This window comes from Suillus plorans (assembly GCF_016647745.1).
Source record: "Suillus plorans strain S12 chromosome Unknown HD556scaffold_7, whole genome shotgun sequence".
NCBI lineage: Eukaryota > Fungi > Basidiomycota > Agaricomycetes > Boletales > Suillaceae > Suillus > Suillus plorans.
The window spans coordinates 576,962-604,335 of NW_024537391.1; the positions used below are offsets into that span (position 1 = coordinate 576,962).

The 27,374-nt window shown below is 47.4% G+C and overlaps 12 protein-coding genes across 12 annotated transcripts; 5 read left to right on the forward strand and 7 right to left on the reverse strand.

Moving 5' to 3' along the window:
* Positions 1–37: 37 nt before the first annotated feature.
* Positions 38–1,576, reverse strand: HD556DRAFT_1285897 (RlpA-like double-psi beta-barrel-protein domain-containing protein-containing protein). Its single transcript, XM_041299332.1, has 4 exons — positions 870–1,576; positions 723–819; positions 610–671; positions 38–561 (listed from the first exon to the last, which is right to left on the reverse strand). The coding sequence occupies exons 1-4, from the start codon at positions 1,369–1,371 to the stop codon at positions 419–421; spliced, it is 804 nt and encodes a 267-aa protein (XP_041165010.1). The 5' UTR covers positions 1,372–1,576; the 3' UTR covers positions 38–418.
* HD556DRAFT_1338234 (translation initiation factor 3 subunit 3) lies at positions 1,577–3,346 on the reverse strand. Its single transcript, XM_041301980.1, has 5 exons — positions 3,056–3,346; positions 2,767–2,926; positions 2,535–2,705; positions 2,383–2,482; positions 1,577–2,324 (listed from the first exon to the last, which is right to left on the reverse strand). Exons 1-5 carry the CDS (start codon positions 3,218–3,220, stop codon positions 1,787–1,789), a joined length of 1,134 nt encoding a protein of 377 aa, XP_041165011.1. The 5' UTR covers positions 3,221–3,346; the 3' UTR covers positions 1,577–1,786.
* Positions 3,347–5,060, forward strand: HD556DRAFT_1338236 (cation efflux protein). Its single transcript, XM_041301981.1, has 7 exons — positions 3,347–3,514; positions 3,571–3,622; positions 3,673–3,712; positions 3,772–3,919; positions 3,974–4,054; positions 4,115–4,636; positions 4,687–5,060. Exons 1-7 carry the CDS (start codon positions 3,427–3,429, stop codon positions 5,025–5,027), a joined length of 1,272 nt encoding a protein of 423 aa, XP_041165012.1. The 5' UTR covers positions 3,347–3,426; the 3' UTR covers positions 5,028–5,060.
* Positions 5,061–5,404: 344 nt separating this feature from the next.
* Positions 5,405–8,949, reverse strand: HD556DRAFT_1228687 (mediator complex subunit Med5-domain-containing protein; the record flags this gene model as incomplete). The annotated part of the gene is made up of 14 exons (XM_041297242.1): positions 5,405–6,009; positions 6,071–6,273; positions 6,328–6,516; positions 6,567–6,739; positions 6,791–6,864; positions 6,915–7,083; positions 7,138–7,254; positions 7,304–7,454; positions 7,506–7,624; positions 7,683–7,748; positions 7,813–8,019; positions 8,066–8,709; positions 8,765–8,834; positions 8,893–8,949. The coding sequence occupies 14 exons, from the start codon at positions 8,947–8,949 to the stop codon at positions 5,405–5,407; spliced, it is 2,844 nt and encodes a 947-aa protein (XP_041165013.1).
* Positions 8,950–9,154: 205 nt separating this feature from the next.
* HD556DRAFT_1338251 (uncharacterized protein) lies at positions 9,155–10,280 on the forward strand. Its single transcript, XM_041301982.1, has 3 exons — positions 9,155–9,255; positions 9,312–9,618; positions 9,678–10,280. Exons 2-3 carry the CDS (start codon positions 9,433–9,435, stop codon positions 9,873–9,875), a joined length of 384 nt encoding a protein of 127 aa, XP_041165014.1. The 5' UTR covers positions 9,155–9,255; positions 9,312–9,432; the 3' UTR covers positions 9,876–10,280.
* HD556DRAFT_1264339 (uncharacterized protein) lies at positions 10,276–15,290 on the reverse strand. The gene is made up of 13 exons (XM_041299090.1): positions 15,211–15,290; positions 14,949–15,158; positions 14,844–14,897; positions 14,510–14,794; positions 14,254–14,459; positions 12,670–13,475; positions 12,481–12,620; positions 12,387–12,429; positions 11,793–12,334; positions 11,138–11,740; positions 10,977–11,084; positions 10,668–10,925; positions 10,276–10,618 (listed from the first exon to the last, which is right to left on the reverse strand). Exons 1-13 carry the CDS (start codon positions 15,271–15,273, stop codon positions 10,541–10,543), a joined length of 3,396 nt encoding a protein of 1,131 aa, XP_041165015.1. The 5' UTR covers positions 15,274–15,290; the 3' UTR covers positions 10,276–10,540.
* Positions 15,291–15,317: 27 nt separating this feature from the next.
* Positions 15,318–17,529, forward strand: HD556DRAFT_888402 (translation elongation factor Tu). The gene is made up of 12 exons (XM_041311944.1): positions 15,318–15,467; positions 15,524–15,613; positions 15,667–15,741; positions 15,798–16,004; positions 16,060–16,416; positions 16,472–16,507; positions 16,561–16,604; positions 16,655–16,739; positions 16,793–16,818; positions 16,875–17,135; positions 17,183–17,282; positions 17,338–17,529. The coding sequence occupies exons 1-12, from the start codon at positions 15,410–15,412 to the stop codon at positions 17,376–17,378; spliced, it is 1,380 nt and encodes a 459-aa protein (XP_041165016.1). The 5' UTR covers positions 15,318–15,409; the 3' UTR covers positions 17,379–17,529.
* Positions 17,530–17,685: 156 nt separating this feature from the next.
* Positions 17,686–18,437, forward strand: HD556DRAFT_1229545 (glycine cleavage H-protein-domain-containing protein; the record flags this gene model as incomplete). The annotated part of the gene is made up of 6 exons (XM_041297288.1): positions 17,686–17,794; positions 17,849–17,998; positions 18,053–18,096; positions 18,153–18,240; positions 18,298–18,335; positions 18,387–18,437. The coding sequence occupies 6 exons, from the start codon at positions 17,686–17,688 to the stop codon at positions 18,435–18,437; spliced, it is 480 nt and encodes a 159-aa protein (XP_041165017.1).
* Positions 18,438–18,555: 118 nt separating this feature from the next.
* On the reverse strand, positions 18,556–19,651 carry HD556DRAFT_1338288 (ESSS subunit of NADH:ubiquinone oxidoreductase-domain-containing protein). Its single transcript, XM_041301983.1, has 3 exons — positions 18,959–19,651; positions 18,785–18,900; positions 18,556–18,724 (listed from the first exon to the last, which is right to left on the reverse strand). The coding sequence occupies exons 1-3, from the start codon at positions 19,172–19,174 to the stop codon at positions 18,643–18,645; spliced, it is 414 nt and encodes a 137-aa protein (XP_041165018.1). The 5' UTR covers positions 19,175–19,651; the 3' UTR covers positions 18,556–18,642.
* A 306-nt stretch (positions 19,652–19,957) lies between these two features.
* Positions 19,958–22,581, reverse strand: HD556DRAFT_889039 (cytochrome P450). Its single transcript, XM_041311945.1, has 15 exons — positions 22,071–22,581; positions 21,889–22,018; positions 21,793–21,837; positions 21,597–21,740; positions 21,395–21,546; positions 21,227–21,342; positions 21,065–21,176; positions 21,001–21,014; positions 20,753–20,942; positions 20,645–20,701; positions 20,574–20,595; positions 20,390–20,524; positions 20,196–20,333; positions 20,058–20,140; positions 19,958–20,005 (listed from the first exon to the last, which is right to left on the reverse strand). Exons 1-15 carry the CDS (start codon positions 22,354–22,356, stop codon positions 20,001–20,003), a joined length of 1,629 nt encoding a protein of 542 aa, XP_041165019.1. The 5' UTR covers positions 22,357–22,581; the 3' UTR covers positions 19,958–20,000.
* Positions 22,582–23,655: 1,074 nt separating this feature from the next.
* Positions 23,656–24,457, reverse strand: HD556DRAFT_1438574 (acyl-CoA N-acyltransferase; the record flags this gene model as incomplete). The annotated part of the gene is made up of 6 exons (XM_041305858.1): positions 23,656–23,755; positions 23,807–23,843; positions 23,893–24,014; positions 24,066–24,260; positions 24,314–24,403; positions 24,453–24,457. 6 exons carry the CDS (start codon positions 24,455–24,457, stop codon positions 23,656–23,658), a joined length of 549 nt encoding a protein of 182 aa, XP_041165020.1.
* Positions 24,458–24,783: 326 nt separating this feature from the next.
* HD556DRAFT_1338311 (RIO1 family-domain-containing protein) lies at positions 24,784–27,316 on the forward strand. Its single transcript, XM_041301984.1, has 10 exons — positions 24,784–24,956; positions 25,018–25,159; positions 25,215–25,328; positions 25,391–25,445; positions 25,500–25,620; positions 25,691–25,779; positions 25,831–26,025; positions 26,080–26,266; positions 26,319–26,972; positions 27,023–27,316. Exons 1-9 carry the CDS (start codon positions 24,894–24,896, stop codon positions 26,865–26,867), a joined length of 1,515 nt encoding a protein of 504 aa, XP_041165021.1. The 5' UTR covers positions 24,784–24,893; the 3' UTR covers positions 26,868–26,972; positions 27,023–27,316.
* Positions 27,317–27,374: the final 58 nt, after the last annotated feature.

Here is a 27,374-nt window from a genome sequence, read left to right on the forward strand (position 1 = left end):
CGTATACTTGGGACACGAGTCATTCAACAACGGGATGTACAGGTTACATAGCAGGCATCTATATTCCACTTTATGTTACAAACTGCACAATAATAAGACCTAAACCAAAGCTAAGCCTATCAAGAAGAAAAGCGCTGCAAGACCCAAGCAAGCAACAACCGCTCAATCCAACCCATCAACTAGGTAAATAGGAATCATCCAGTGATCATATGTACATAGCACGTGTGTGTGGGTATATGGGAATGAGTAAAATCGATAGCAATCCCAAGCTCTCTGCTAGCAGAGAGGCGGCTGGCGCGAAAGCAATCGGAAAAAATATATACCTCGGAGTATTTGACTGCAAGAATAACGAATAAAACATAGAAGACGTTATGGCCATTCGGCGTGAAAGCATGAAGGCGTAACGGGAGCGAGATGTTTAGCTCCATGACCAGTCGATGTCGATGCGTCCCAACGACTCATTCGCAAGTTCGCTGAATGCAGAGGGCGAGAAGTCAAGGTCTGTAAGCGCACAGCCCGTGCACCGGTCAGTGATCGTGACTGTCACACTCTTGCCCTGGTCTGAAGATAAAGTCAAAACATGATCGCTAATAGACAGAAGGGACTTACAGCTAGCAGTGACTTTCTGGCCGCAGACAGGGTTGTTGTTGGGGTTCACACCATTATAGCCACTGGTTCACCAAAATGAGACCTCAGCTATGAACAGAGAGTATAATACTTACGGGTAGACGTCGAACAACAAGTGTGAGACAGCAGCGATGTGATCACTGTCGGTGTTTGTGATACCACACGCTCCAAGACCAGTCGCGTAGTATGTGCCTACCATGAAAAATGAGCCGAGAACTGGACAATGATGATGAAAAACTTACCCTGCCCAGCATTAATGCCGCTTAGGAAGCCACCTGGCGCACCACCACTGGATGCAGAAGTAGTCTGCGCAGCCTTGCTGGTGGTACTTGGGGAAGGTGTGGGCGTAGGCGTAGGCGTGGGAGTGGGAGTAGGACTGGAAGCTTCCTGGCTTGGCTCCGAAGCAGACGAGGAATGGGAAGAGGAGTGATGGGAAGAGGTGACAACAGGTGATGAAGCAACGTTAACCGGGGCGATTGTAGCAACGGCAGACGGGGAGGTCGATGGCGAGGAAGAAGATACACTGGAGTTACCAGATGGTTTAGGTGCGCAGCGTTTGTTCAGAGAACGTTTACGTGTGGGAGCTGACGAAGTATCGACTTGACCACCAGTGACTGCCTGTACGTCGACATGAGTGAGAGCGCGACGGTGGTTAAAAACATCATTGGAGATGTGAGGGGAAGTGAGGGCAGCAGCCGAGAGTACAAGGGAGAGAAAAGCAAGGCACTTCGTGATGGGGGCCATTGTAATGAGCGGGGGAGAAGACACTTGCTGGTTCGACTAAAAGGATCGACGGGTGACTTTATAGTAGCAGTACCAGCTATTAAAAATAAAGATTGTGGACAAGAAAAGACAGCCGACAACCAGGGAAAGAACGATGAAGAAGAAGCAAGTCAAACACCAAGATAATGTGTAAAAGGCGAAGGAAGTACCCTCAGTTAATATACATCCCACAAATTATATTAAGTAATCATTTTAACAAAAAGGTTATGTATTTTTTTCAGGTATCTAAAAATATTATTGCCTCCGGTCACAACCACCCTATTTTTTATCAGGTACCAACAATGGCAGGTCTGCCCTAAAACAATGGCATGTAACCTCGCATTGTTCTCAAACGCTAATCCGTTATTGGTCTAGCCCCTGTATAATACAAGGAAATTTATACACCAGAGCTAGCTTTGGCTGCATACATCTTCACTAATCCCGCACCTGCAATGCTCTCGAGACTCTTCGCGTAAGCATCCACCTGTCCTAGTAAGAGCATGCTCTCCAACCGGCTCGGCTCAGGCGGGATCCTGAACAACCTGCTGACATCTTCTTCGGGCAGGGCGTTCAATCCCTGCGCCACCCGCCGCGCATTCTCCTCTTTCCGTTTCGCAACATACGTCTCCGCACGAAGCTTCTCCCGTGCGATTTGCCTCGACAAATACGCGACATTGCCTTCTTCTGTCCGGTAATTATCGATCGCTTCGGCGACTTGTTCCAGATTCTTCGTCAGTCCCACATTGCCTATATCAAGCACTGAATAAGACGGAGGTAACGCTGACGTCGTTGCCACCCCCGGATGAGCATCCGAAAACGTTGAAGTCGAAGGAATCGCAAGCGTGTTCAAATACGAACTCAGAAGCGCATTTGTCCTAACTCTTAACGGGATCTCCTCAAGTATGGAAGCAAAAGTTAATCGATGGCTAATCAACCTATAAATCTCACTCAGTTAAATCGATCGAGGAGCGTGATCAAACCGAGAAAACATACCCGGCTGTACTAAAATTAGCTCTTCTGTAGGCATCCATGAATGCTGGCGTCAGCTTGAATGCACGGAATGATGCATTTCCGCGTGCCGTCTGTGAGATATCTAACCTTGCTGTCAGCATGTGGCGTCTGCATGTCGGGCCACGTGACATTACCATGAACAATAACAACACCGCCGTGTCTAAGCCTATCTTGGTGGATTGCTTGTGTATCTATCAGTGATTGATTGAAGAAAGCACCAAGCGAGGTTGCTTGGTAAAACCCTACGACATTGTCGTCTCCTTGAACCTCTTTTAGCGATCGCAGCATGGATTGCTGGTAGCGGGCTACCATCAACAACGTTTTATTAGTGTTTACGATCCGTGGAGATAATAACGGGGGACCCACCAATAGATTTTGTCGCCTTTTCATCGTCGTCATTGTGATGATTCGGTAATGCAAACGAGTTGGACACCTCGAGGATGCCATCAAGATCAAGGCCTAACAGAAGCCCATGCGCGGTTGTTGAGAACGCCTCGCGACTGTGTTTCAAAATTTTGGTAATAACCTGCGATTCAAAAGTCAGTATAGCATAAATAGAAGTTCAACGCGCAACTTTAAAAAGTAGAAGTAGTAGAACCGTCCATAGGTAAATGATGGGGGACATAAGGGAGAGGGGATCCACAAAATTACGCACTATTCCATCAAGCTGGACGCATGTAAGAGGTATCTCAGCCTCGATGTCGATCGCCTTGGACATGGATGCAGGGATGGCTTCATACGTGGGGGCTGCAGGTGTTGGTGCGGCCTGAGGGGCGGGAAGTGAGGCAGCCAGAGCTGCAGCCATCGATGGAGCGGCCATTTTGGTTTTCTATGTAAACGATTCTGATACGGTCTATGATTTGGACCGAGATGCTACTGTAGTCTTGCTTCAAACGACGGTCGACGGTCGCCGAAAAATGTTGCATAAGATGAGTTTACGTAAGCAGCGGTGGTGAGTTGTTCCGCCGCGGTGAACGGCTTACTAGTAGGCATTACTTAGTGCCAGCCTCTACTACTTACCACTCGATGTCCGTCTTAGGGATGTCTCGCTCAGGGAGAATAACGCTGTTGCTTATTATTGACGTTATATTCTTCTTCATTGAGCTCATTGCAGGTAAGTTGACATTCTGTAGTCTTACACTAGGATCCTCTTAAGAGAGACACTCGCAGGTTATGCTGTTGGTTCGCTTGCCCTTGTCGCCGACAGTTTCCACATGCTGAAGTTTGGATTCCTTCAACTTACTCTGCCATGTAGCTAAAATCCCTCAACAGCGATGTGATAAGCCTTGTGGTTGCTCTCTACGCCATTAAGGTATGATGTCAATCGTTTCAGCCCATTGAATAATTCATAACCTCTCTTTTGTCTTTGAGTTGTCACAAAAAAGTGCCAACGATTCTAGATATTCTTATGGGTGGCACAGAGCTGAAATTCTCGCTGCTCTTGTCAATGGGGTTTTTCTCCTTGCGCTTTGCTTCTCTATTACGATGGAAGCCTTGGAGCGTTTCTTCAGCACTCCAGGTGGGCGAGTCCCTATGTCGTCCAGAAACATTTTCTCACCATTCGCTCCCGCAGAAATTTCCAATCCTCGTTTGATTGTGATCGTAGGGTCCTTCGGTCTGGCGTCTAATATTGTTGGCCTCTTCCTCTTCCATGGTCAGTTTTGACGTCATCACCATGCTGATCGCTGCTCAGACATTACCACGCTATGTCTAGAACATAGTCATGACCATAAGACCTCTCCGACTCTAACACGTTCCTCGAGCATCTCTCAGTTAGAACAAGTTGTAAACGATGATGTCACTTCCCCGAGAAAGATACCTGGACGGCCTAGTAGCCATGAGCGCTCTGACTCATATTCCTCGATGTATGGTCACCCCATTGCGACGCGTGCGTCCGTCGTGCAAGCTGCTCAGGACATAGCATCCCCTTCTTCGCACACGAGGCGATTAAGCACCTCCAGCCACGTGTTCGATGAGCGCCTCCCACTCCTCGGATCCGAAATAACGGAAGTGCCGTCTTCCAAGAGTAACACAGTCCACCATCATGGTCACACGCATGGCTCTATGAATATGCGCGCCCTTGTATTGCATGTGTTAGGCGATGCCCTAGGGAATGTCGGAGTCATTGCTACCGGCTTGGTCATCTGGCTTACGGAATGGAAATACAAATTTTACTTCGACCCTATCATTAGTCTTGTGATCACGGCCATTATCTTTTCGTCTGCTCTGCCATTGGGTATGTGAATTTTCCTACCTGTATCTTTGGCATCAACTCATCTGTCTCAGTCGAGAGTGCGTCTTTCATTCTCCTCCAAGGCGTACCGCCGGCTATATCCCTGGACGAGGTCCGGGAATCCATTCTGAATGTAGATGGGGTTCTTTCCGTGCATGAATTGCATGTGTGGCAACTCTCGGAATCCAAAATCGTCGCATCGGTACACGTAATGGCATCACGAAACCATGACTTTATGCCTGTTGCAGCAGAAATTAGAAAAGCTCTTCATTATCACGGCATACATTCTAGTACTATTCAACCCGAGTACCATACTCGCAACCCAAACATGTTTCCAGAAGACCAACTGAGGGTGGGTACCCTGCATCGATTATACTTATCCCCATTTGGCTGATCACCCTCAAGTCATCCATGGACTCATCGTGTTTGATACTGTGTCCAGCGGATCAAAACTGTGATCCGGTAGAAAATGCTTGCTGCCGTGAGTCCTCCATCTATCTGTCATACTATCGCTTACACTTACCCTGTGTTGCCAGCTCCGCCCGTACCAAGCGTTTAAAAAACGTTTGCCCATGCGTGTAGCACCAGTACCATGACTATTTATGTGTTTCAGACCCTTGTATATATCTTGATATTGCACGCCACTGGTGTGCGCGGAATTGGTTCTGGCGAGTATGTAATGCATGGCCGTGTAGAAGCTAGACGGCAAGGCGTAATTAGATTTTCGCAAGATATATTATCCTGAAGTTTCGTCTACATTATTACAGCTTTTTACATCACAAACACAGGAAAATTGGTGACGAAAGCAGGGGATGATCCCAGACGCTGCAAAATAGTTGCACTAGTAGACGAACCGCGCTTCTGCGCTCGGAGGTCAGCTGCAAGCCGCCTCGCGACAGCAGCACTTGGTTGACCAAGTACAAAGCGCTGCTCTTCGCATACTGTTTGCACCGCCCATTCGATGTGTAGTGCGGCGGTGAGGGCGGATGAAATGATTGTCACCAGGAGCTGTGTGTTCATACCCTTTTCTGTTGCCTGCTGTTGGTCTATGGTGGTAATAAGGTAGGGGAGAACGTTGTACATAAATATCGGAAGGAGGGGTGGCGCCGATGATAGCTGACGCGGCATGGCTAAAACGAATGTCGCTAGGCGCCTGCACGTTTCCATCTCCCCTAGACTGGAAGCGACACTGAGCTCTGACCAGAGCAGATTAAGGAATTTAGAGGGTGAAGTGGCGGAAAGACACCGTGTAACGTCAATGCGAGGAGCCTTGTGGCGCCGAGCTAAGGCGAGTGCCTCGTGGATCTCTTGCTTTGGGAAGTCCATCCATCTGGTGGCAGGGCTGATCTGATGATCCTCCAACGCCTTGCAAGATGCTGTGTCAGATGATCAATTTAGCTGGCAAGAGGAAATGATTGTTTCGAACTTGTTACTCACGGTCTTTGTTGACTCCGAGGGTTTGGAAGCACGTGGCTCGTATAACGCTGATGTCCAGAACTGGACTCTGGGGGAAAGCTTGGATCCGTCTACTAGATAATAGTCTGAGACAGCTCGGACTACAAAGACGGCGGACAACGATGGGACAATGAGGAGAGCATAAAATAGTTTGTACGATTGCGAGGTGAAGGGGAGCTATAAGCCTGTAGCAAGAATGTGTCGACGATGAATTCATTTGATACCGGTATTGCACTTACGCTCTTTGCCCAATTTCAAATAACATAGCATGGATCACGCCAACGAGTGTCCACCGGAGCAATGGTCCAAGGAAGTATGACATACCGGTCTGCAGCGTGTCGTTATCAAGTCGGCTTTCATGACGAGCCAGGGCGGCCTGCGAGAATAGTGTGGCGGAGATTTGCAGGAGAATTTGGGGTTTTGTTGTACTACAGGGAAATGAGACACAAATTTCATTGCAACGGCGGGAAAACATTACCGGAGTAAGGCGTCGTCAATCCCTTCGCTATTGCTATCAAAAATCGCCTTGTACCAAGTGGCAAATGCGGATTTATGTTCTAGGCTTAATTCATCTAACTGATAAACTCTCGAAGTGCATCGGAGAAGTTCTGTGCGGTACATCTTTCCGTCTTTGATGATTGGCGATGAGATCTTGACAAAGAATGTCAAGGAACAATCGTATTCCGACGACAGAAAACATACCCGGAATTTTGCCAAGACCATCTCTGCAAATAGAACTATATCGCCCAAATGGCTCACTGCAGTTTGTGGATCACCTATGAGTCGTTGTTAACACAAATGTTGTAAGCTTCGGTGGCGAACATACCAACTGTTTCGCAATCATACTCCGAGATTATCTCCAGTGCATTACAAATCAAGTTTGAGATCTTGAGATGCAGTGATAGTATATCTAAGGCGAAATCATGGTGGTACAATGTCCGCGTTAGGTGACTCAAGTGCTCGAGATCCAGGGACGTAGAGTGTGACGTAAATCGCTGAAAAGTGCCTGATTAACGGACGGGATCAATCATGAATAGCCTCGCAATTACTTTCTGAACCACAGCGGCGAGATAGTAGTGGCTGCCAGGTTCTTGGCGAATTTTCTCCAGTAGTAACGAAGTGTCTTCTGGATCTGAATCTAAAGTGAGTTTTGAATCTAGATAAGTCTGCAGGTCCCGTCATCATCAGCAAGGAAAGTATGGTGTGATAATTTACTTCTATGGAACAGCCATGATCAAAAGCTTCTGACTGTAAACGTGTCCTGGGGTCGTTTACCATCATGGGGTCCATGGAGACCGCAAATGCATACTCGATAATCCCAACAGCTAGAAGTTGTTGAATGAATTCGCGAATAAGTGATCTATACCTTCAGAATGAGACGTTCGCACGAAGGACGCGGAACAACGATCAAACATACGATGTGTTGTTATCCTGACTGGAATCGGGTCCTTTGCCTTGTCGGGCTACAGCGTCACATTGTGCCAATAGATCAGACCGTTGAGATAACGACAACAATGCAGCATGCATTGCAGCTCGCTGATAGAATCGTAGTTCATGCTAAGCCTTCACGACTTTCAAAAAAGATTTCGCTTACCCAATCTGCCTCCGTTGTTCCATGAGCTTCAAGACTTTTTTCGAGGGCAAATAGAAGCCGCGGAAGCTATAGATCATGAGTTGGTGGTAAGCTGTAATGATACTCACGGTAGCCTTGCACTAAAACTTACACGACCAACCACAAACGCTCTCCATAGAGAAAAGGAAGATTCATGATCATCCTTAGCAGAGCTTTGAGCGACGCAAGTCAGAGCAGCCACGAGTAGCTGCGTACAAAAGACATTCGGGGCCCATGACGTCCACCGCAATGTACCTGTCATTACTGCAACAGCTTCTAAATCACTTCCCGCTCCAAAGTCACAGGTACGGCATGCCATCTGTAAAGGATGAGTGGTGCTCGAGTTACAGCCCTGAAATACGTACAAGGCATTGCAATAACAGACCACAGGTGACGGTATCAGTTTCACCATTGACACCATGGACGTCATTTTTTCCCATAGTCAACTGCATAGCGTGCAACATTTGTGCATCCCTGACGGCTTTTGCGTCATCTCCCATGAGCAAGCTCAAAGATAATACGAAGCCCTCTAATACCTGCCGGAGTTCCTGCGAAAGGCGCAATGACTGCAGCACATCATTCGCATCCCCGAGATAAATCATAGCTTGAGCGGCTGTTAACTGCGACATGTCAGTGACACAAGACAGTAGTAGGATCGCGAGTTCAGAAGCTGATACGATAAGCTGATGGAAGTTAGAAGGGGGAAGAGAGTGGGCAATCCGCAAAAGAGCCAGCGCATCTTGTACTTTGGAAAGTACAGAAACCTGGGAGTCCGCTAAGGGGATGATGGATCCTGCGGGTGATGATCCCGATGTGTAATGTGTATTAAGAGCTAAGCGGCAAAGCATATCCAGGGTAGACCCATTCTGAAGTTCTGGGTCCCGAGCAGCGCGTATAAATGTGGAGACAAAGACCGCGTTCGAAAGTAATCCGTCACTCAGAGCAAGCTGAAGGTATTCGCGAAGAGTAGGGTCTGCGGGGTACAAGCGATAAAGTTCAAGGATAGTATCTGTTCAACACGTATTCAATGTAGAGTCTGGATCATCAGTATGCAGGTCACATACTGCTAATAGCGGTGCTAAAGTCGACACCGACATGATGTTGCTGTACAAGCAGTTTGCATAATCCCAACCACTGAGAAGCTCCGGTACACCATTATAGCATGTAGTACTACATGATAGAAACTACTCACCTGTTGCGGAGATACCCCACATTGAAACGAATTCCTCGTCAACTCAGCGAGTGACATGTTACAGGTAAGAACTACTGTTGCCGCCCTTTAGTATTTGCTGGGTTTGTTTTGTTGTTTCACGACGTGTTCAGCGGAATACTGCGTCAATGTAGAAATAAAGCAGCGTAAGGATTCACGCGCAGGGACGATAGCCTACGCGACCTTCAGTAGCAGATTGAGCTGAGGAATTTGTGGCTGTGGACTATGACTTCCGAGTTGCCGACGCGGCAGCTAGTTCCTCATCAGTTCACATCTCCATAAGATTAAAATGCGGCCAGGGTTAAAAGTGCCCTTTGTTTACAACTCTCAAGTAAACACGAAATGGTGAGAGAGCTTCACTCATGACCGTCCTGTCATCGTATTCCAAACATTTGTACTAGTGCACGATTCTACAAACTCATCGTCACGACTCAGCCGCCTGAACAGTTTTTCGTCAAAACCCCGAACTACTCTTGGCGGGTATAGATTCGTCACTCGTTGATTCCGTTGTCGGTGACGAGAATGTCTTCGACGCCATTTTCGAGTATCTTGGCTACCTTGACCTGGCCACCTATGCTGGTCAACTCGACACCTTCACTCTGGAAACTCCGCATACTCGGTTTCATGGAAAGTGACTTAATTCTCAACACATGCCACAGTGTCTCATTTACGATCTGTGGTGATGTCTGCCGAGTTGCACAAACAGATGTGTGTCTATTCGATGGTCTTGCTTCAATGTTTTTGCAAGACAAAACAGTATTTGACAGTGCGTCTCGCTTATACGATTGCCGCGTATCAGAGAAACAGCAGCTCAGATCACTTTTCCCCTCCATGCCATGACTATTCCATGCATCACTGTAATTGGCACGCGACCCATATTTTGTTTCGTCTCTGTCACAGAAGCACTCCGTGTTGCGGTTACAAATGGCCAGTACCCCGAAGCTGACGCACTTGACTACCGTTGAACGGTCGTCAGCTCTTAGGGCACACCGTCGAATCAGAGAAGGCATGGAGACACCAGAGTACAGGCTAGTTTTTAGCATCTTCTCGCACTCAAAGACCTTGTGAAAGAGTATTGGCTGACCTTCATTGTCTGACTGACGTTGTTCGCGTGCCTCTAAAAATGTTTCCAACCAGAGTCCTCCAGTTTTCTAGATGCGGCCTGTTGTAATAATTATATTAGCTTCTTCGTTCGACTGGTGTATGTACTACTAGTTATGTTCACGAGAGCGATGATAGTTCTTGATTCTGCCAGAGCTAGTTGTGGCTGTTGTCGCCGATATGTTGGCATTTACTGGCATTACTCTTTCTTGTTTTCGAATGAATTTTATTTCCGCTTTTTGCGCGTTTATCACGCTGCTTGACCAGGGAAGGAGGATTGTGTTGATAAAGAGTTAGCATAGTTAACAGCTTAAAGTTAAAGCATTTATCATAAATAAATTTAAGAACTAGGGAAAAGGTGAAGGATTGGGCGGGACGTTGAGCGTTGCCAGTATGTGTTGTCGCGCGGTGTTACCACAACAGGAGGCTGCGAGTTTCACAAGTTCCAAGAGCATCCTACATAATACGTCTCAGCAACGTAGATACCGTCTTTCTAAAGCTTCATCGAATAACTGTGATAATTTCCTCATTAGACTTTCGCTATCAGCCTCCGGGTCTCTTGTGGTGTAAAACGCAAGATGATGGACAAAACGCGAACGAGATTGGGCTGAAACAATGGATTATTAGCACGGACATATTCGGTGTTCTGCACTCACTCTCATCTCCTTGTGCTCTAAAAACTGCAATATCACGTTTCGAAGGTACTCCAGGTTAATCTCTTCATCGCCTTTGGACGGGGTGGGCGATGTTGGTCTAGGAGATGCAGCTCGCAATGGAAGATCAGAGCCAGACGATACCGACACGCGAGAATCAGTGTTCTCGCTCCGCGAGGTCCAATAACCCACTCCTGGATTGCGCTGTCGCTCAAGTAGAGCAGCTGAGTTTTGCACCTTGCGGAGTTCTTCTCGGAGCGTCTGCAAGTGTTATGAGACAAAAGGGGAGTGAAGAGCTCGGATAGTCATCACCTTGATGTGACCACGCAGCTGTACTTCATGAGCCTTCAGGTTTTCAAGCTGGCTCTTGTAACCTTCGGCTTCTGCTTGAGCGTCCGAGATGCGAAGCTGGAACGACGCCTGTATGGCACCTGTCATAAAGAGCATTCTGGCGCATAGTACACAAGCCATACCTCGGAATTGTTCATACGGTCAACCTGTAGCTGAAGTTCCAATGCATGACGCTGGTGATTCTGCAACTCAGCTGTTAGCTTCTCGATTTCAATTTTCAGTACCCCTGTAGTGCTCTCTTTCTCTTCCCGTAACTTTGCAGAAGACTGCAGAATCGTCTTCAACTCGTCCGTTTCTCTACTTTTATCGGAGAGCTTGCGACTCCAGTCCGCTTCGCTCTCTGTCCGCTCCTTCTCTGCGAGGACTAAGTTCCTCTTGATTTCTGCTAATCTGGCCTCGTACTTGGCTTCCATCGTGGAGATGAGCTGCGAGACGTCTTCCTGTGGAGCGCCTGGCCCATGCGGTCGCGTTTCTTGTTCCCCTCGAAGATCTGAGATTTCCTCGGCGAGAAGAGTAAGGCGATCCTGTGCTTCCCTGAGCTGGAACTGTAGTTCAGTGTGTTGACCCTGGAGGGTCCCGACGTGGTGCTGAGAGGATTCCAACTCGGCCTGCCGAATCTGGAGTTGTTCAAAGAATGTCCTATTCTCCCTAGAAAGATTATTGACAGATGCTTCCAATGTAGCGATCTGTGACTTCTTAAGAGTCAATTCCGTTGAATGCGACATCTATATTGCAATTTCTTAGATCATCGACGAAGTTGCGACCATCTATACGAACCTTCAGCGCTGCAATTTCAACTTCAAATTGTGCGCGGGTGGTAGAAAGCTCCTTCTCACTGCGATCCTTGACAGCAGCTACCTCTTTGTCGAACTGGGTCCTTAAGCCTGTTACCGCTTTCTCTCGCTCTGCATTGACTGCGTCGATTTCCGACTGTAGCCTTGCTCGTTCAAGCCTCTCTTTGTCTCGCTCCTGCCTGTCCTTTTCCTTAGATTCCCCGATTTCCTTCAGCGCATCGTCTCTATCCTTCTCGGCTTTGACAAGCTTCTGACGCACAGTCTTGAGGAGGCTAATTGCCTTGACACGTTTCTCTTCCTCTTCTTTTGCTACTTCTTTTGCTTTGGCAACTTCAACGGCAAGTCGTTCGATCTCGGCTGTTTGCTTCCCTGTTTCTTCTTCCATAAGAGAAGCTGAAGTTTGGGAGGCTGCAACGAGGGCTTCTGCTTCGTTAAGCTGTTGACGAAGCTTGTGAATCTGGTCCAACTGAGACCTGGTTTCAAGCCTGTGAGTATCTCTGAGCTCCTCGATACGTTCCTCTTGGCCTGTTTTAACGAAAGTCAGCATTCTCTTATGGCGATACGAACAGTTCATTACGTGTCAGTTTTCCGTTGAGACGCTGCAGTTCATCTTGTGTAAGCTACTTAGACGGTTAAGAGGCTAGAACCGAGCAAACATTGTGGCACGTCACCTCAGTCTTCATGTTCATGTTAGACAAATAGTCACGTAGTACAGTTGCATCATCAGCATCCTCCAAAGGAGTCAATTCCCGAATGACATCATCTACAGCCGACCGTTCCGCCTGAAGTTTTTTAAAAGATGTCGACACATCTTGAAAGAGTAAGCATGTACCCAACATACAGTCCAACCAACATCGTACCTGAAAACCGTTGTTCAACGAGTCTTAGACGTTCTTGAAGAGCTTCTACGTCAGCTTCGCTGCACTTTGACGAAGGCACAGTGGAAGGGATTTCTGGAGGTTGTTCCGTCTTTTCACCATCGCCATCACCGCCTGAAGTAAGTACTTCTATTTGAATGGGAATATCGGCGTTTCCGTCAATGTCTCCAGAATCCGAGTCTTGAATTTCTGACACATGCGAGGCAGATGAGTCCGTATGGATAGGAATATCGGCGTTGCCATCGATGCCTCCCGAATCCGAGCTGTGAACTTCTGGTACATTAGAAGCAGATGCATCTGTATGAACGGGGACATCGGTAGTGCCATCAATGTCTCCAGATTGCGAGTCTTGAACTTCTGACACATGCGAAGCAGATGCATCTGTATGAATAGGAACGTCGGCGTTGTCATCGATATCTCCAGAGTCAGAGCCGTGAGCTTCTGTTACATAGGAAGCAGATACGTCTGTGTGAATGAGAGCATCGACGTTGCCATCGATGTCTCCAGAATCCGAGCTGTGGACTTCTGACGGAAGTGCCGTGTCTGTATCAGCGGGAAGATCATTAGGCAGCTGGAGATTTTCTTCTATCCCGATAGATGCTGATATGGGTTTTGGGGGACTAACAGAGTATTCTGCCACAGGTGCCTCCTCTACGTTCGGTGGCAGTGGAACCTGAACTAGAGCTTGAAGAACCTCTGTTGTTGAGGTAGCATGAGGGCCTTCCTCACTAGCATCTTGGAGGTGATTTGCAGCGAGGGACAATGGTGAAGGATCTGCCGGGAGGTCGCTGGGGTGGGTGTCAAATACTTGCGGTGGAGGAGCTGCTGTTGGAAGTAATGCAGGGGAGGCTGGCAAAGGAATAGATGTGGGGGAGAGTGGATGCTGCGTGACAACAACTGTATTCGAAACTGGCGAAGCTCTCGAAGATATAGCCGGCGATGTAGTATTAGATGCATCTCCGACTGAGAATGACGCGCGTAGACGTTCTTCGAGAGTAAATTTGCGTAGTCCAGGATCACTCGTACTGTTACTCTTTGAGATAGACGAAGAGACAGGACTAGAGGATCGCGGACTCCCAGGACGCTGTGATGCAAATGGCCTGCGCATGTTAATCAGTGCAGCGTCTGCGAGTTGATTTGCGGACTGCGACTGTCGCGTAGACTGCGCGTCAGGTGAACCGCTTGTGAAATGGTTATCATCGCTGTTGAGGTCTTGAGACCGACGGGGCTGCGGCTGCGCAAAGCTTTCCACTGCCTGCCGAAACTGTGAAAACATTAGGGATACCAGAAGTACTCAAACCTAACTGCAAAGGCAGTGGTGGCCGTCGCACTTGGTCCTGGACAATGATCGGCTCTCGAACAAGTCTCCCACGTGAGCGTGCCAAAGGAAACGTTCAAATTGCATATTTTAAGTTTGAGAGTACAACTTGCTATAAAACGAACAAATATTATACATGATTTTACGATGAAGATTCATTCGATAGGGTCTCTGCTTCCTTCCCCTTTCCATTCAACTGGGTGAGAGATGTAAACGACCCATTCAGTGAAGTTGAGCTCGGTAGTGACTCTGCAGTAGATGGCACCGGGGCCGCCGAGCTAGCTAATTGCCATGAAGGTATCGATGGTCTACTGGCCAACGAGGGTATCGGTGTCGAAGGAGAGCTCGTCAGTGGAGCAGACCCGCGACTAAGCAACAGAGCCTTGAGGGATTTGAGTTCTTGCTGCAGCTCAGAAAGAGACTCCTTTTGAGACTCTTTGTTCTTCTCAATCATCTGTGTTGAAATATGAGAGACGCAAAAATGACCGACATCGCCGGTCCTACCTTGGGAAGCATCTCTCGGATATTTTCCACTTCGTCACGAATTTCACGCATCTCGTCCCGCGTCTTTGACTCGCCTTCCCTCATTTCAACCACTACCGACTCAACGTCTTTGGTGACTTTGTTCACCCGTTCATTTTGTTCATACACTGCAGATTTGACGGCTTCGGTTTCTGCCTGGATTTCCTTCAAGAGGGCCTCTGCAGCATCAAATTGTGCTGTCAGTCCATCGCGGTCTTGTTCATATGCAGTCGCTGCTGGAGGAATAAGGTGTGGTTGAAGATATTTCTAGGGCCAAGGTAAAAGCAAGAAATACGGAGTGATTCAAGTCGTTCACCTTGAACAGCGAAACGGCACCATACACCACTGACCCTGATATCACAGCAGTTATCTATGGTGACTATGTCACAACTTGCACCACAAGGAAAGTGAAATGACGCACGAAATAATCGCGCCAGTCCCATTGCTGAGAAGGATAGCTAGCTGGCCCATATGTTACATACGGTGATTGGAAATTATTCTGAGGCTGTGCCGCAGGCTGCGAGCGCGTAGTCTGGCTCGCCGCCTGCTTCATTGCCTCCTCGATCTCTGGTCCGCTGAGGCCTTTTGCTTCAAGGAATTGGACACGCTGGGCAAGCGGCGCTTGTTGCGTCTGATATACCCAATGAGTGTTGTACACTTCAAGAAATTTATGACTTGCACACCGTAAAGTCTGAGAGGAACGAAACTGCACTACGGACAAGTTCGCGTCTATCAGTGTCTGCCATGGTGCTAGTAACTTACTAAGTAAGTCTTCGAATACTATGCCGATTAGGAAAGTCTACTCCTTACGCTCCGAATTCATTCTCCGATCGTCTCCAATTTTCCCGCAGGACGTTGGACCAGAATTCTTTTGCAACAAGTATGTTTAGGTTGGCAGCTCAGCGGGGAATAGCGAACAAATTTGCTGGCTCTTCAAGAGGTATATCATGCTCTGCCTCGTGTTCTCTACATGTCTAACGTTTCCTGGTTATCAAGCTCTGAGGGCTTCTTCACTGTATGCTCGCTGCCGGTGCTCAACATGGAAACCAACGTCTGGCCCTTTTCTGCCTTCGGCTGCAAGCTGGGGTATGATCATGCTTATTGGAGCAAATTTGCTCGTGTCTGAGATATTCTAACAGGCAACCGACGTGGCTATGCTGAAGCCGCTGGCAAATTCTCTCGCGAAAAGCCCCACATGAACATTGGCACTATTGGTAAGGCTATGTTTTTTTTTGCATTCTGACGCGCTTTAACTTAGTTTGATCTTTAGGTCACGTTGACCACGGCAAAACAACGCTGACTGCAGCTATCACCAAAGTTCTCTCTGACAAAGGCGCTGCCAAGTTCACGGACTACTCGCAGATTGACAAGGCGCCTGAGGAGAAGGCTCGTGGAATTACTATCAACTCTGCGCATGTCGAGTATGAGTCCGATGGGCGTCACTACGGACACATTGACTGTCCTGGTCACGCTGACTGTTTGTCCTTCCTTGCCTACATATGTCCCCAGTTTTATGCAACTAATCCTCATAGATATCAAGAACATGATTACTGGTGCTGCACAAATGGATGGAGCCATTATTGTCGTATCGGCAACGGATGGTCAGATGCCTCAGACCCGTGAACATTTACTTCTTGCTCGCCAAGTTGGCATTAAGAAACTGGTCGTCTTTATCAACAAGGTTGACATGATTCAAGACCCAGAAATGCTCGAGCTTGTTGACATGGAGATGCGCGATCTGCTGTCAACTTACAACTTTGACGGCGAAAACACTCCCATTATCATGGGTTCAGCATTGGCCGCTTTGGAAGGTCGGGATGACAGCGTAGGGAAGGAAAAGATCCTTAGTCTCGTCCAGGCTTGTGATGAGTGGCTTGACGTTCCTCCTCGTCAGTTTCTTTTGCATGTGGTTCTTCATTAGGAGGGTTGATTTTTTTTTCATAGGTGACCTGGAGAAGCCTTTCTTGATGCCTATCGAAGGTAATATCAAGATCATTGTTCTCAGGGCTTTGACATATTTACTCCCCTCAAAGATGTGTTCTCGATTTCTGGCCGTGGCACTGTTGCTACTGGACGAGTGAGCTTCACGTTAGAAACATGTATCCTCTGAGCTCACCTGTTGTACAGGTTGAGCGTGGTATTGCAACCAAGGGTGCTGAGGTCGAGGTCGTTGGTCTTGGCAACACTTTCAAAACCACATTGACTGGTATCGGTACGATCAATATGAATGCATCATCTAATTTTGGATTTCTCATGAATTTGCAGAGATGTTCCACAAGGAACTTGACCGAGTATGAGGCACTCTGTCTTGTGATATGCGTCATGCTTATTTTTATCCATTTTTCAGGGTGAAGCTGGCGACAACATGGGTTGCCTCCTACGTGGTGTCAAGCGGGAACAAGTCCGCCGTGGCCAGGTTATCATTGCCCCAGGCTCGATGAAGGCTGTTAAGAAGTTCCAAGCTCAAATTTACGTCCTCACTAAGGATGAAGGCGGTCGCTACACCCCATTCATGAGCAACTATCGTCCTCAGCTTTTCCTCCGGACTGCTGATATCACCGTTGCTCTAACTTTCGCCGAGGGCACTCCTGACGCCGAGGAGAAAATGGTATGCATTATACCGTTTTCTGATCTATTGCTTACACTTTTTTGTAGGTAATGCCCGGAGATAATGTCGAGATGGTTTGTGAGCTGGTCCATGATGTTGCCGCCGAGGCTGGTTCCCGCTTTACTCTTCGTGAAGGTGGCAAGACAAGTAAGTTCTGATTTCATATGCTCCATCAGGTCCCAGCTAAACAACCACGATACAGTCGGCACTGGTATCGTCACGAAGATCCTGGAGTATGCATGAATGATACTAGATTATTATATACTATTCTGTCGTAATCCTTGCTTTTCTTCACTTGTAGTGTTGTTGCATCCCCCCTCAGCATCATGTTCAAAAGTAGACTCAGTTCATTATGCACTACATCTGTCGTTTATCTACGTGGCCGCCTTGTAGCCACTATTGGCAATTTTCCCTACGGCTGTCCGCCACCCCTGAAGTAAACGTCGGTTGTTTGAAGGTTCTAAAATGCAATGCCAAGATTGTTTGTCTCACACCTCACACCCCCACTTGCATCAGCTACCTTACGCTCGCTTGCCTCAGTAACTTAATTATGTTCTCTACAATCAGACAAGCTGCTCGTGCGCGAACGATGTCCTTGACGACTGCAAGGACAAGTCCCTCGAATATCATGCGCATTCCCGGTTGTCGGACTATCGTTAGTGAGTGAAACCCACCACCCGCCGAGTGAACCCTTATCTGACAGTCTCGCCTAGCAAAAAAGTATACCGAGGAGCACGAAGTCGTTGCTTTTGACGATGAGACTGGATTGGGTGCTGTGTCTATAACGCATCATGCGCAGGAGAGTCTTGGAGATGTTGTGTTCGTGGAGCTTCCTGCCGTAGGCACGAAAGTTTCAAAAGGCGGTAGGTACCCGTTTCCTGTGAACAGGTGAACAACGCGCTAAAACCTATTTGTAGACCAGATTGGTGCAGTTGAGAGCGTCAAGGCGGCCTCGGATATAGTTAAGAGACACTGATTGCTTTTTGGCCCATAGCTCATGAATGTTCGTTTACACAGTATGCACCAGTATCTGGCATAGTCACTGAGGTGAACGAGGCCTTGAATTCTGAACCTGGACTCTTAAACCGCTCTCCCGAAGAAAAAGGTAATCTTTTTCACATCCGATTGAGTTATAGCAGAATAATTAACATGAGGCTTGCAGGTTGGCTGTGTAAAATCAAGCTTTCTGCTCCCGAGGAAGTGAGTGGTTCACGTTTCTGTAAGGATTCTAACAGCAGCTTATTGTAACAGATCAATGCACTGCTCACGCTCGAGAGCTACAAAGCGACTTGGGAAGCGTGAATCAGGAGCGACTATCTACCTTCTATTTGGTCCGCCTGCAGGAGACTAAGTTTGACCAACAATACAAGACCTGGCCTCAACTGCCATACCTTTGTTATTACTTATATTATCATAGATGTTTAGAAATCATCAGCTCTTGCAATGCATTCTATCTCGAGTACCAGTATGTATTGTCAGAATGAGATGGTAAGGTAGTTGATGAAATTCATGATGATGGTTCGTATTTGTATTTCTCTCCACGAGCTTCCATACGTTCCTTGGCTTCCCTTAGGGCCCACGTTTGTATGCTGTATAGACCAAGTTGACCGATGAACGAGCTGGCTCAGCAGAAGAGATAGGTCGCCCACCTTGTGTCAGGCTTGTAGTACAACAATACTGCAGCCATTGCCATAGACCCGAACATCCCTACATACCAGATGTTTTCCCACTCCTCTTTCACTCGCTTTTGTCCTGGTGCAGGGGGCTAAATCACTCATCTCGTCAGCTTCCCAGAGGTTCTGAACAAACGTTACAAACATCACCTTTTCGCCAAAAAGTAAACCGCTAGGCTCGTTGAATTGTGGTGGGCCATGGGATGCAAATCGCCTGCCTGCTATGCGGCGTGGTACTTGCACTTGAAGCGCACGCAAAGATGAGGTCGGGGGCATGAGGAATATTGACTTGAAGTTGACCGACTCCAGTGTCCCTCGGGTAATTTCGAGGTGGATTGGTCTAAATAGATGCAAACACGGCTTCATGGCCACTTCTGAATTTTTCTGTCTTCATGCAGTATTTGCCTAGGCCTCAATCTTTACGATGTCTAGAAAGCAGCAATGTAATCCACAATACAGCAGCCCAGAGAAGTTAGCAAAATAAACAAAAGTCTTCAGTTATCCGAGGTATCCGCTTGTTTCGTGACTGGATTGCGAGAGAAAATAGGATATGATGATCCTGGACTACTACGTGTGGTCTCATTTAAGTATTATCTCTCTGATTGATGCAAGCCTGGGCATCGTCAGATGCCATATCTGTTATAATTTATGGCTGGATCCGCACGAATGCATCTCAGACTCGGAACAATATGATATATGTCGTATCGTCACGAAAAGCCATGCTGGTGCAACAGAATCGGCAAAGGAGATATCGAGCAACTTCCAGATGTCGGTGAGGATGAATCAATTCCAGGCAAGCCCGAAAGATGTGGTATAAGTTTCGGAGGCAGAGGTGACAGTGACACAAGCGGGAAGATTGTGACATAGACATCGACGGTTCGAACAACAAGAGCGACTAAATTTACTTCCGGTCAAGAATGACAGATTTTTTGCATATACCTGTACCCCGAACGGGTCCAGGGACCAGAAACTCCGTTACCAGGAGTCAGACCATATGCTTAGCAGAAGGAAGGCAATTCTTCATGTTCAGAGTATGCACAGGTTGTAGTTATACTCAACAAATTCAATGGACATCGCGGCATCATAGACTTGGTCAAAATAACGTAGTCGCAATGTCATCTTACAAACAACAAAAGTCAAAGTAGAAAGCTATTGGGCTGCGTATTGCCCGCACCGCACATCACAATCACGATTACTCTACACTGTATGTCAGTATTTGAGAATACTGGGTGTTATCGATAGAACGAACCTAAGCTAGTCGAACGCGTCAGCGTCCTCAAAGATGCATCAGGGAATCGCTGGAGAATGCGACAGGGAAATGTCTCCGGACGACTAAATAACAAGAGCTCAGCATACCACTCTCGGGGCCAGATGAAATTCTACAAACACTGTGAAACCAGTGGTGAACTTCGGAACGACTGGGATGTCCATTCCATGTTCATCAAGAGCATTGTGGGCCGAGAAAAATGCCAGGAAATTTGCCATCGCGATCCAGAGTGAGGCGTCTACGACATGCCGTCCCACACTGCCGGTGACCAGTTGCTTTCAACAGTGGGCGAAGGAAAGCGAATAGATGCTCACCAAATCCGGCGACCCCAACCAAAGCCTAAACGCATATTGTCGTCGTTGAGAGCCCCATCTGCTTGGAAAAATCTTTCCGGTTTGAATTCGTTGGGACTGGGGTATTTCGTTGTATCGTGTGTCATTGCCCTAAAGGTTTCGTTATTTGGATATATCCAGGATAATGGTAGTGGGAACTTTCCATGCATTTGGAAATACAGCAACACCTAGCAAACTGGTCGTCAGCGGCTATCATTAAATCAGCATGAGACACACCTTTAGGGATGAAATAGCCATTGTAGATGTCACTGGTTGTTGTTGCGTGTGGGACACCTGCGAATATTGTCAGAGGATATTTGGAAATGATCTGTGCTTAGGACGAACCCATTGGAATCACTGGGTGCCACCTGAGTGTTTCACGCAAAACAGCCTCTAGGTAAGGCAATGCTGGTCTATCATTGAAATTAGGGAGTCTATCTTTGCCAACGACTCGATCAATCTCCGCCTGCGCTTTAGCTTGTACCTCCGGGTTGAGCACCATAGCAAGAAAGAACACAAGTAACGTGGCAGTGGTCTGAGTCGAGGGTTGCAAACTGATTATGATTGGAAAACGAAGACCAGAAGAAACTCACTGTCTCAGTCGCCGCTGAAGACAAAAATAAGCATCGAGAGGAAACAATTCGTCAACTTGCATACCTGTGAATGCAACAGAAGCAGCCTCCTTAACTGCAGTTGTATAGACGTCGTCCTCTTGACTGGTCTTGTTCAAAGCATCAGCTACCAAGCACGGCCCCATGTCATTGGCAGACTATCAATGATTCGTTAGTTCGATGTACCTCCACTAGTGGGGTACTTCACCATCCTCTCTTTGACGTATTGAAAGGGTATCTCCTTCACGTCATGGCCTGCTTGGATACACTTGAGTGATGCTTGCTTAAATGTGGCACCGGGAAACCAAGTAGGTAGCTTCAAAACTAGAAGGATTATTGAGTTACTTATATGCAATCACAGCATGTGCGAACGTACGGAAAGGGAATGTTTCCATCAATGTCATCGCAGCTGGCGCGAAACCATCAACTATAAGTTCCCCATACTTTGTAATGGCGTGGACAACGTGGTCGTCCTCAGCTTTGGCTTCACAGTCGTATATGATAGACAGCATGAATGTCAAAGTAAATCTGATAAGAATCAGCTTCAGCGCGAGACCGGACAAATTGTCGCGACCGACATCTGAAAATGGTCTGGATAATTGTCAGGGTCCTGTAGAAGACTGGACAGCATCTTGTGGGCAGAACGGAGTTGCACGGCTTGATGAGTAGGTGTAGCAGCTTGATGAAATGCCTGATGAAAGATTCGTCGGTGAAGGCGCCACCTGCTTGTTATCAGACACCCATCACATATCATAGAATAACCCAATTATGTACCTGTTTCCATATGGCATGAACCCCATGTTAAAATCTGAAGCGAAACTGATAACATGTTAGTATTGATGCCGACTAACAATCCAGGATGCAACTCACGCTTCGTAAACAATTGATTGGGGTCTATCTGAATATATGCTTGAACGTCGTTCAAAGAGGTCTTTAGCGACCTCCTCAGAATTAACGACCATGATAGGCTTGTTGAGGAGACGAGCATAGATGATGTCACCTAAGGAACAAAATGAACTGTCATGAACGGATCCCAGCCATGATGTACCAACCATATGTGGATCTCCAGGCATTGAAGGTCAGCCAAGGCCGAGCGAAATCAAGACTGAGAACATTTCCCAGTACTGGAAGGGGAGTAGGACCAGGCGGCAGGGGAGGATGCGACTGATTGAGCCAATATTTTCGATTGTAGCTTAAGACAGCTACCATCAAGGCTGACACTGCCAAGTAAAGTCCGGGTCCATTATCGAGCATCGTTGGATGAGACTTGCTACGCAATAGGTATTCAAAGGAGGAGGGTGCATTGAAGAATAGGTCAGCTTGAAGTATATATCGCATCCGGCTCAACTGAGCCAAACAATTGATCTGATGCAGGATGTCAAATGTACTATATCAAGTAAGTAAGCTGACACGTGAATTGCCCAAGAGGGCGACGAGGTCCATACTACAAAGAGTTCCTCTGCAAATTAGTGCTGATTGTACGTCAGGATTTATCTTCGTTGCGGCAAGAGCGGAAGCGGGGTTCAAACATTCATGAATGCATCATGGGCTTAAGGCCCAAATTGACGGAGCGACGAATGAGAATGATCTTATCTCAATCAAGAGCAGGCTATTACTAATTAGCAAAGGAGCTGTGACAGAGCTTGATGATTAAAAGGGCTCGCCTTCATCTAACATGACATAAGCCATAGTACATTGCGATGTTTGAATTCTGGAAATCCCATTGAGAACAGAAGGACAAAGTCTGATGTTTTTCAAGAGCCGCGCCACAGGTCACTCGACTTGTCTACGTGCTCGCAAAAATGTCCTAGCAAAGTTTGCCAGATAAGACCGAGCATGTTATCTAGCTGATTGAACCTGTACGGCATGGATCTTCTGGATCACGTTCTCGATTGAGAGGCGTTCTGGCGCCTGTAAGATCTTCGAGACATCGTTCAACGGCATAAGTCTTGCTTTTGGTACTTACAAGAGGAGTGTACTCGAATATTGCGCCGGGTGGAGTCAAGCTAGTTCTGCTCCAGGATGACGAAGAACTCTTGTGCATGCCCCTAATTGATAGTCATGTGAACGCTTGGCGTAAAGCACCTGGGCAGAAATAGCTCCTCCATGACAACATCGATGGCCCCCAAGCAGTGATGCCTCAGAATATTAATATCGCAAGACTGCCAACCAAGCGGATCTATATCTAAGGCACGAACTCAAGTCTATACATATACGAGAGATGTCGGATCATACGCTCACCTTCATACGTTGGGATGAGTGGCAAGAAGTTGCAAGCCGCCGAAAGTTGTCGCATATGCTGGCCGTAAACCATTCTACAACCAAAAGTGAAAATCGAGATAGGATTCGGAAGGTCAGCGCTAGCTGCGTAGAGAGTGACCCGTCACCAGAAGCACAGTAGTACTGTGTACCAAACCCAGCCACCTATCTGTAGTGGCACTCGTGCCACATGTGGCGGGTAGGGGTATTCGCACCTAGCGCGATGTGCCCGCTATGTAGCGGCGGAGTGCATAACAAGACGGCTTGAGGTGCGAGTTCACACATGAGGGTTACGCGAATTGCTTCCGCAGAACCAAGTTCCGTCCTTGGATCTATAACATGAGTAGTTCCTATAATTAAGAGTGATATTATCAATCATCACGGTATAGATTTGGACAAAATGACGTAGTCGCAGTCTAGTTCCTCATCTTGCCAGTCACCCTCCACATATCCAGGTGAACTAGGATCGAGATCAAAGCTAAATTCATTGGTCAATGAGGTGCAAGGGATGTAAATGAAGTGAACACACCCCAAAGATTTATAGAAAGCAGACGCAGCATCATTGGCTACTATTTATGAGGATAGGGCAAGTTGAAGCTGTGTATCGGAGCTTACCTTTAAAGACGGTCAACATGACATTCTTCATCCTCCATCGTGAGCCAATGTCGAACAGAGAGCCCATCAAGAGCTTTCCAACCCCGAGTCCTCGAGATTCTTCGGTCACTTGGAGTTCATAACTTCCATGGATCAATGAGCTAGGAGCCTCCAACCTGCAGCATTGTACCCACCAATACACCACATCTTGTTTGGCTTCACGTTCAAAGCGGAAGATAGTATATGCGACTATCCGAGATTCTGACGGAATTGATTCACTACCTGAGGGCGTATCATCGCGTCGCTCACATAAGACGAGCCGAGCGTGTGGGTGAAACATCTCTTCTTTCTTTGAACGAGGATCCCAGCCAAATGAAGATGTCGTGTAGCTGAGCGGGGTAAATGATGAGATACTTGAAGATGAAGCATAGCATGAGCTCACAACAGGTGCATATTGGACTCGAAAATGTTCCATATTCGCTCGGATTCAACGTCGGACAGCTCTGAAGAAGTCTTCACGGCGAAATGCAATCTAATCGTATGGTTATGTGAACAAACATGTCGCAATTTACAAGACAAACCGCATAAGACATACCTGGTGCCATTCAACTCTCTAGATGTCGAGATGCAGGCTTCGAGCTGTGCTGAAGTCGCCTAAGCTATGGTTCGAGTGAGGTTTTCTGTCAAACAAGACGCGGAAAACCTTGTTGGCTCTATTTACTGCACTAGACCGCATTCTGTGCGAGGCCACTGAGTTATTGAACGGTCGCGGTCTGATAATGATATCAACACCGAAAACACACCGCGAGTAGTCTTCACGCACCAACTCGTAACCAAGAATAATTTAGTTGATGAAAGGTTAACTTACGTCGTAATTGGTTGGTAATTTCCAATTTGGCAATATTAGTTTGCGGAGATTTTTGATTGCAAGTTCGTTCTACATCGCAGTCGCAGCTCGCGTACCGAGTCTCACTCACTTCACTTTGTGCCATACTCGCGGCTAGCAGCAGAACAAGCAAAATATGAAGCTAGACGCAACAGATCTGCGATACATCACCTCGGATGAATTTCGGATACTAACTTCAGTAAGTAAGGGGGTCCTTCGTCAAACTGATGATGGCCGTATCTCAAAACACTCGAACGCAGGTGGAAATTGGATCGAAGAACCACGAAGTTGTCCCAACTCCCCTCATCGTACAAATCTCCGGCCTTCGAAATGGGGGCGTTAACAAGCTGATCGGGAGTTTGGCGAAACGCAATTTAGTCGCCAAAGTGCAGAACTCGAAGTGTTAGTACATGCCCTTTTGTCTATTCTTCCTTGTAAGCCTGACTTTCGGTGATAGATGATGGATATAGATTAACGTATGGCGGATATGATTATCTGGCTATGCGTGCATTATCCAAGCGAGACTCGATGTACTCTGTTGGAAACCAGATTGGTGTCGGGAAGGAGGCTGGTGGGTTCGCTTTAGCGATTCTCAATATATTCACCTATGGAATGACTGATCACACGGCACAGATGTGTACATAGTTGCAGATGCGGAGGGTAATCAATTGGTCCTTAAACTACACAGGTAAGCTGGTGACGAGGCTACTAGGTTACATGAACTTTGCACTCATGGAATTAGGCTAGGCCGTATTTCATTTCGTGCCATCAAGGAAAAAAGAGATTATATGGGAAAGCGCAAGTCGGCGTCGTGGATGTATATGTCGCGATTAGCGGCGCAGAAAGAATGGGCTTTTATGAAAGTCAGTTAGCTGCAGGACTTGTGATGCAATCTAATCTACTGAGAGCGTGGCGCTGACGGAATGACCGCAGATCCTTCACGAACATGATTTTCCGGTCCCCCGGCCTGTTGATCAGGCCAGACATTGCATCCTTATGGAAGCAATCGATGCATATCCGCTGTAAGCGCACGCTTGCATCGGCACTCTCTTTGTTTCTCATAATAGACTCAGACGACAGATTGCTGACGTTCCCTCGCCGGGCAAGTTATACTCGACGTTAATGGATATCATTGTACGATTTGCGCGGGCGGGGCTTATTCATGGCGATTATAACGAATTCAATATCCTGATTCGACGAGAGAGTGGCGAACCGATAGTCATTGATTTTCCGCAGATGGTCAGCACGTCACACGAAAATGCTGAATGGTGCGCAATCGCCGTACTCGACCTTATTTGACACAGCCTAATGTGTTCATCAAGGTACTTCAATCGCGATGTGGAATGTATACGTACCTTTTTCCGCCGACGTTTCAAGTACGAAAGTGCGTTGTACCCCAGATTCAAGACTGTCAAAGCCGAATCAAATGGTGAAAATGATGGTTTCCGATTGGATGTAATGGTTGCAGCTAGCGGTTTTGCGAAGAAGGACCAAAACACTTTAGAGGAGGTGAGGACCCTTGCACCTAACACCTTTCGAGCCCTTATGAATAACGCTGTAGTATATGGAAGTTGTCCGAGCAAATGAACTTCAGGATGACGCAGATGAAAACAGCTCCGATGAAGAGGAAGAAGAGGAGGAAGAGGAAGAAAGTGACGAGGGCGAAGCTGACGACGTTCTGGACAGCCACGATGACAACGTCCAGGTTGAAACCGGTGATGGGCACAGTGAATCGGAGATGCAAGAACATGAAGGCATGCAAACCCCTCTAAGCACCAAAGTGCCATCGTGTTCACAACCTGGGCCAAGCACTGATACGGTCAACTCCCCGGACCCAATTTCCCGGCCCAACAGCCGCATGTCTCGGTTGTCAAGATCACCGCCACGCTCCCGCTCGCCTTCGCCTGATAGCTTGGCAAAGATGGCTGCTTCTCTGAGCCTACAGGATGCTGCTTTTCGGGAGAGAGTCGCATCTGACCTCGCCAAGCGTTCGCGCCAGCAAAAAAAGTATCACACAAAACGTGGTGCACAGAGAGCCGGACGGCCGCAAGGAAGCAAAGCCAAGCAGGACACGCGGGTCAAACTTGACAAAAGCGGAATATGGGAGTAAAGAAAATCAGATTGATTGTCATTCGGGGTTGAAGACCCTATGTCGAATTACGAGTTGAAACGGATGATCCAAAGCTGTTCGGGTTCCTAACACATTACTACAAGGGTTGTTCACTTTCGAAATTCTGGATCGTCGTAGCTGATAATGGAACAAAGTTCTCCTCACCCCCCTATGGCAGTAACACGAGGGCGGCGATACTGTTTTAAGGAGTTAGTAGTGATCGTCGGAACTTTGGGAATGATTAATGACGAGTGTCCTTTGTACGTCCTTGGAAACGTTTGTAGCACGCAGTCACCATCGAAAGTCTGGGGCGGTTGACATGTGATTGAATTCATGGGAGCCCACATGGACATGAATTTCAAACGAGCTAAAATGAAGGCAGCGCCGGGGCCGCGAAGACGGTTGTGATGTACCCGTGCACCATTAGGCTGAGGGTTCAATCTGAAGCATTAATTGCCGATAACTACGGACCAGCAGCGGCTGCCGATTACGAAAGACATCGAGGTG

Coding starts and splice junctions, on each gene's coding strand:
- HD556DRAFT_1285897 (XM_041299332.1), bottom strand. CDS start 1,371: ATGGCCCCCATCACGAAGTGCCTTGCTTTTCTCTCCCTTGTACTCTCG. Junction 672..722: donor TTGTTGTTCGACGTCTACCC/GTAAGTATTATA, acceptor TTGGTGAACCAG/TGGCTATAATGGTGTGAACC. Junction 562..609: donor CCAGAAAGTCACTGCTAGCT/GTAAGTCCCTTC, acceptor CTTTATCTTCAG/ACCAGGGCAAGAGTGTGACA.
- HD556DRAFT_1338234 (XM_041301980.1), bottom strand. CDS start 3,220: ATGGCCGCTCCATCGATGGCTGCAGCTCTGGCTGCCTCACTTCCCGCC. Junction 2,927..3,055: donor GCGTCCAGCTTGATGGAATA/GTGCGTAATTTT, acceptor TTTGAATCGCAG/GTTATTACCAAAATTTTGAA. Junction 2,483..2,534: donor CGGTGTTGTTATTGTTCATG/GTAATGTCACGT, acceptor CAGCAAGGTTAG/ATATCTCACAGACGGCACGC.
- HD556DRAFT_1338236 (XM_041301981.1), top strand. CDS start 3,427: ATGTCCGTCTTAGGGATGTCTCGCTCAGGGAGAATAACGCTGTTGCTT. Junction 3,515..3,570: donor CTTCATTGAGCTCATTGCAG/GTAAGTTGACAT, acceptor AGACACTCGCAG/GTTATGCTGTTGGTTCGCTT. Junction 3,920..3,973: donor GCGTTTCTTCAGCACTCCAG/GTGGGCGAGTCC, acceptor TCGCTCCCGCAG/AAATTTCCAATCCTCGTTTG.
- HD556DRAFT_1338251 (XM_041301982.1), top strand. CDS start 9,433: ATGTCTTCGACGCCATTTTCGAGTATCTTGGCTACCTTGACCTGGCCA. Junction 9,619..9,677: donor GCCGAGTTGCACAAACAGAT/GTGTGTCTATTC, acceptor AGTATTTGACAG/TGCGTCTCGCTTATACGATT.
- HD556DRAFT_1264339 (XM_041299090.1), bottom strand. CDS start 15,273: ATGGCAGACACTGATAGACGCGAACTTGTCCGTAGTGCAGTTTCGTTC. Junction 13,476..14,253: donor CCGGTGCCATCTACTGCAGA/GTCACTACCGAG, acceptor CACCCACCCCAG/CGACCTCCCGGCAGATCCTT. Junction 10,619..10,667: donor TAGAGCACAAGGAGATGAGA/GTGAGTGCAGAA, acceptor CCATTGTTTCAG/CCCAATCTCGTTCGCGTTTT.
- HD556DRAFT_888402 (XM_041311944.1), top strand. CDS start 15,410: ATGTTTAGGTTGGCAGCTCAGCGGGGAATAGCGAACAAATTTGCTGGC. Junction 16,605..16,654: donor GCACTGTTGCTACTGGACGA/GTGAGCTTCACG, acceptor CCTGTTGTACAG/GTTGAGCGTGGTATTGCAAC. Junction 17,136..17,182: donor CTGACGCCGAGGAGAAAATG/GTATGCATTATA, acceptor ACTTTTTTGTAG/GTAATGCCCGGAGATAATGT.
- HD556DRAFT_1338288 (XM_041301983.1), bottom strand. CDS start 19,174: ATGAAGCCGTGTTTGCATCTATTTAGACCAATCCACCTCGAAATTACC. Junction 18,901..18,958: donor GTTTACTTTTTGGCGAAAAG/GTGATGTTTGTA, acceptor TGAGTGATTTAG/CCCCCTGCACCAGGACAAAA. Junction 18,725..18,784: donor TACTACAAGCCTGACACAAG/GTGGGCGACCTA, acceptor TGGTCTATACAG/CATACAAACGTGGGCCCTAA.
- HD556DRAFT_889039 (XM_041311945.1), bottom strand. CDS start 22,356: ATGCGATATATACTTCAAGCTGACCTATTCTTCAATGCACCCTCCTCC. Junction 20,702..20,752: donor GCACCCAGTGATTCCAATGG/GTTCGTCCTAAG, acceptor CAATATTCGCAG/GTGTCCCACACGCAACAACA. Junction 20,525..20,573: donor GTTGCTGTATTTCCAAATGC/ATGGAAAGTTCC, acceptor AAATAACGAAAC/CTTTAGGGCAATGACACACG.
- HD556DRAFT_1338311 (XM_041301984.1), top strand. CDS start 24,894: ATGAAGCTAGACGCAACAGATCTGCGATACATCACCTCGGATGAATTT. Junction 25,329..25,390: donor TGGTGTCGGGAAGGAGGCTG/GTGGGTTCGCTT, acceptor CACACGGCACAG/ATGTGTACATAGTTGCAGAT. Junction 26,026..26,079: donor TCACACGAAAATGCTGAATG/GTGCGCAATCGC, acceptor GTGTTCATCAAG/GTACTTCAATCGCGATGTGG.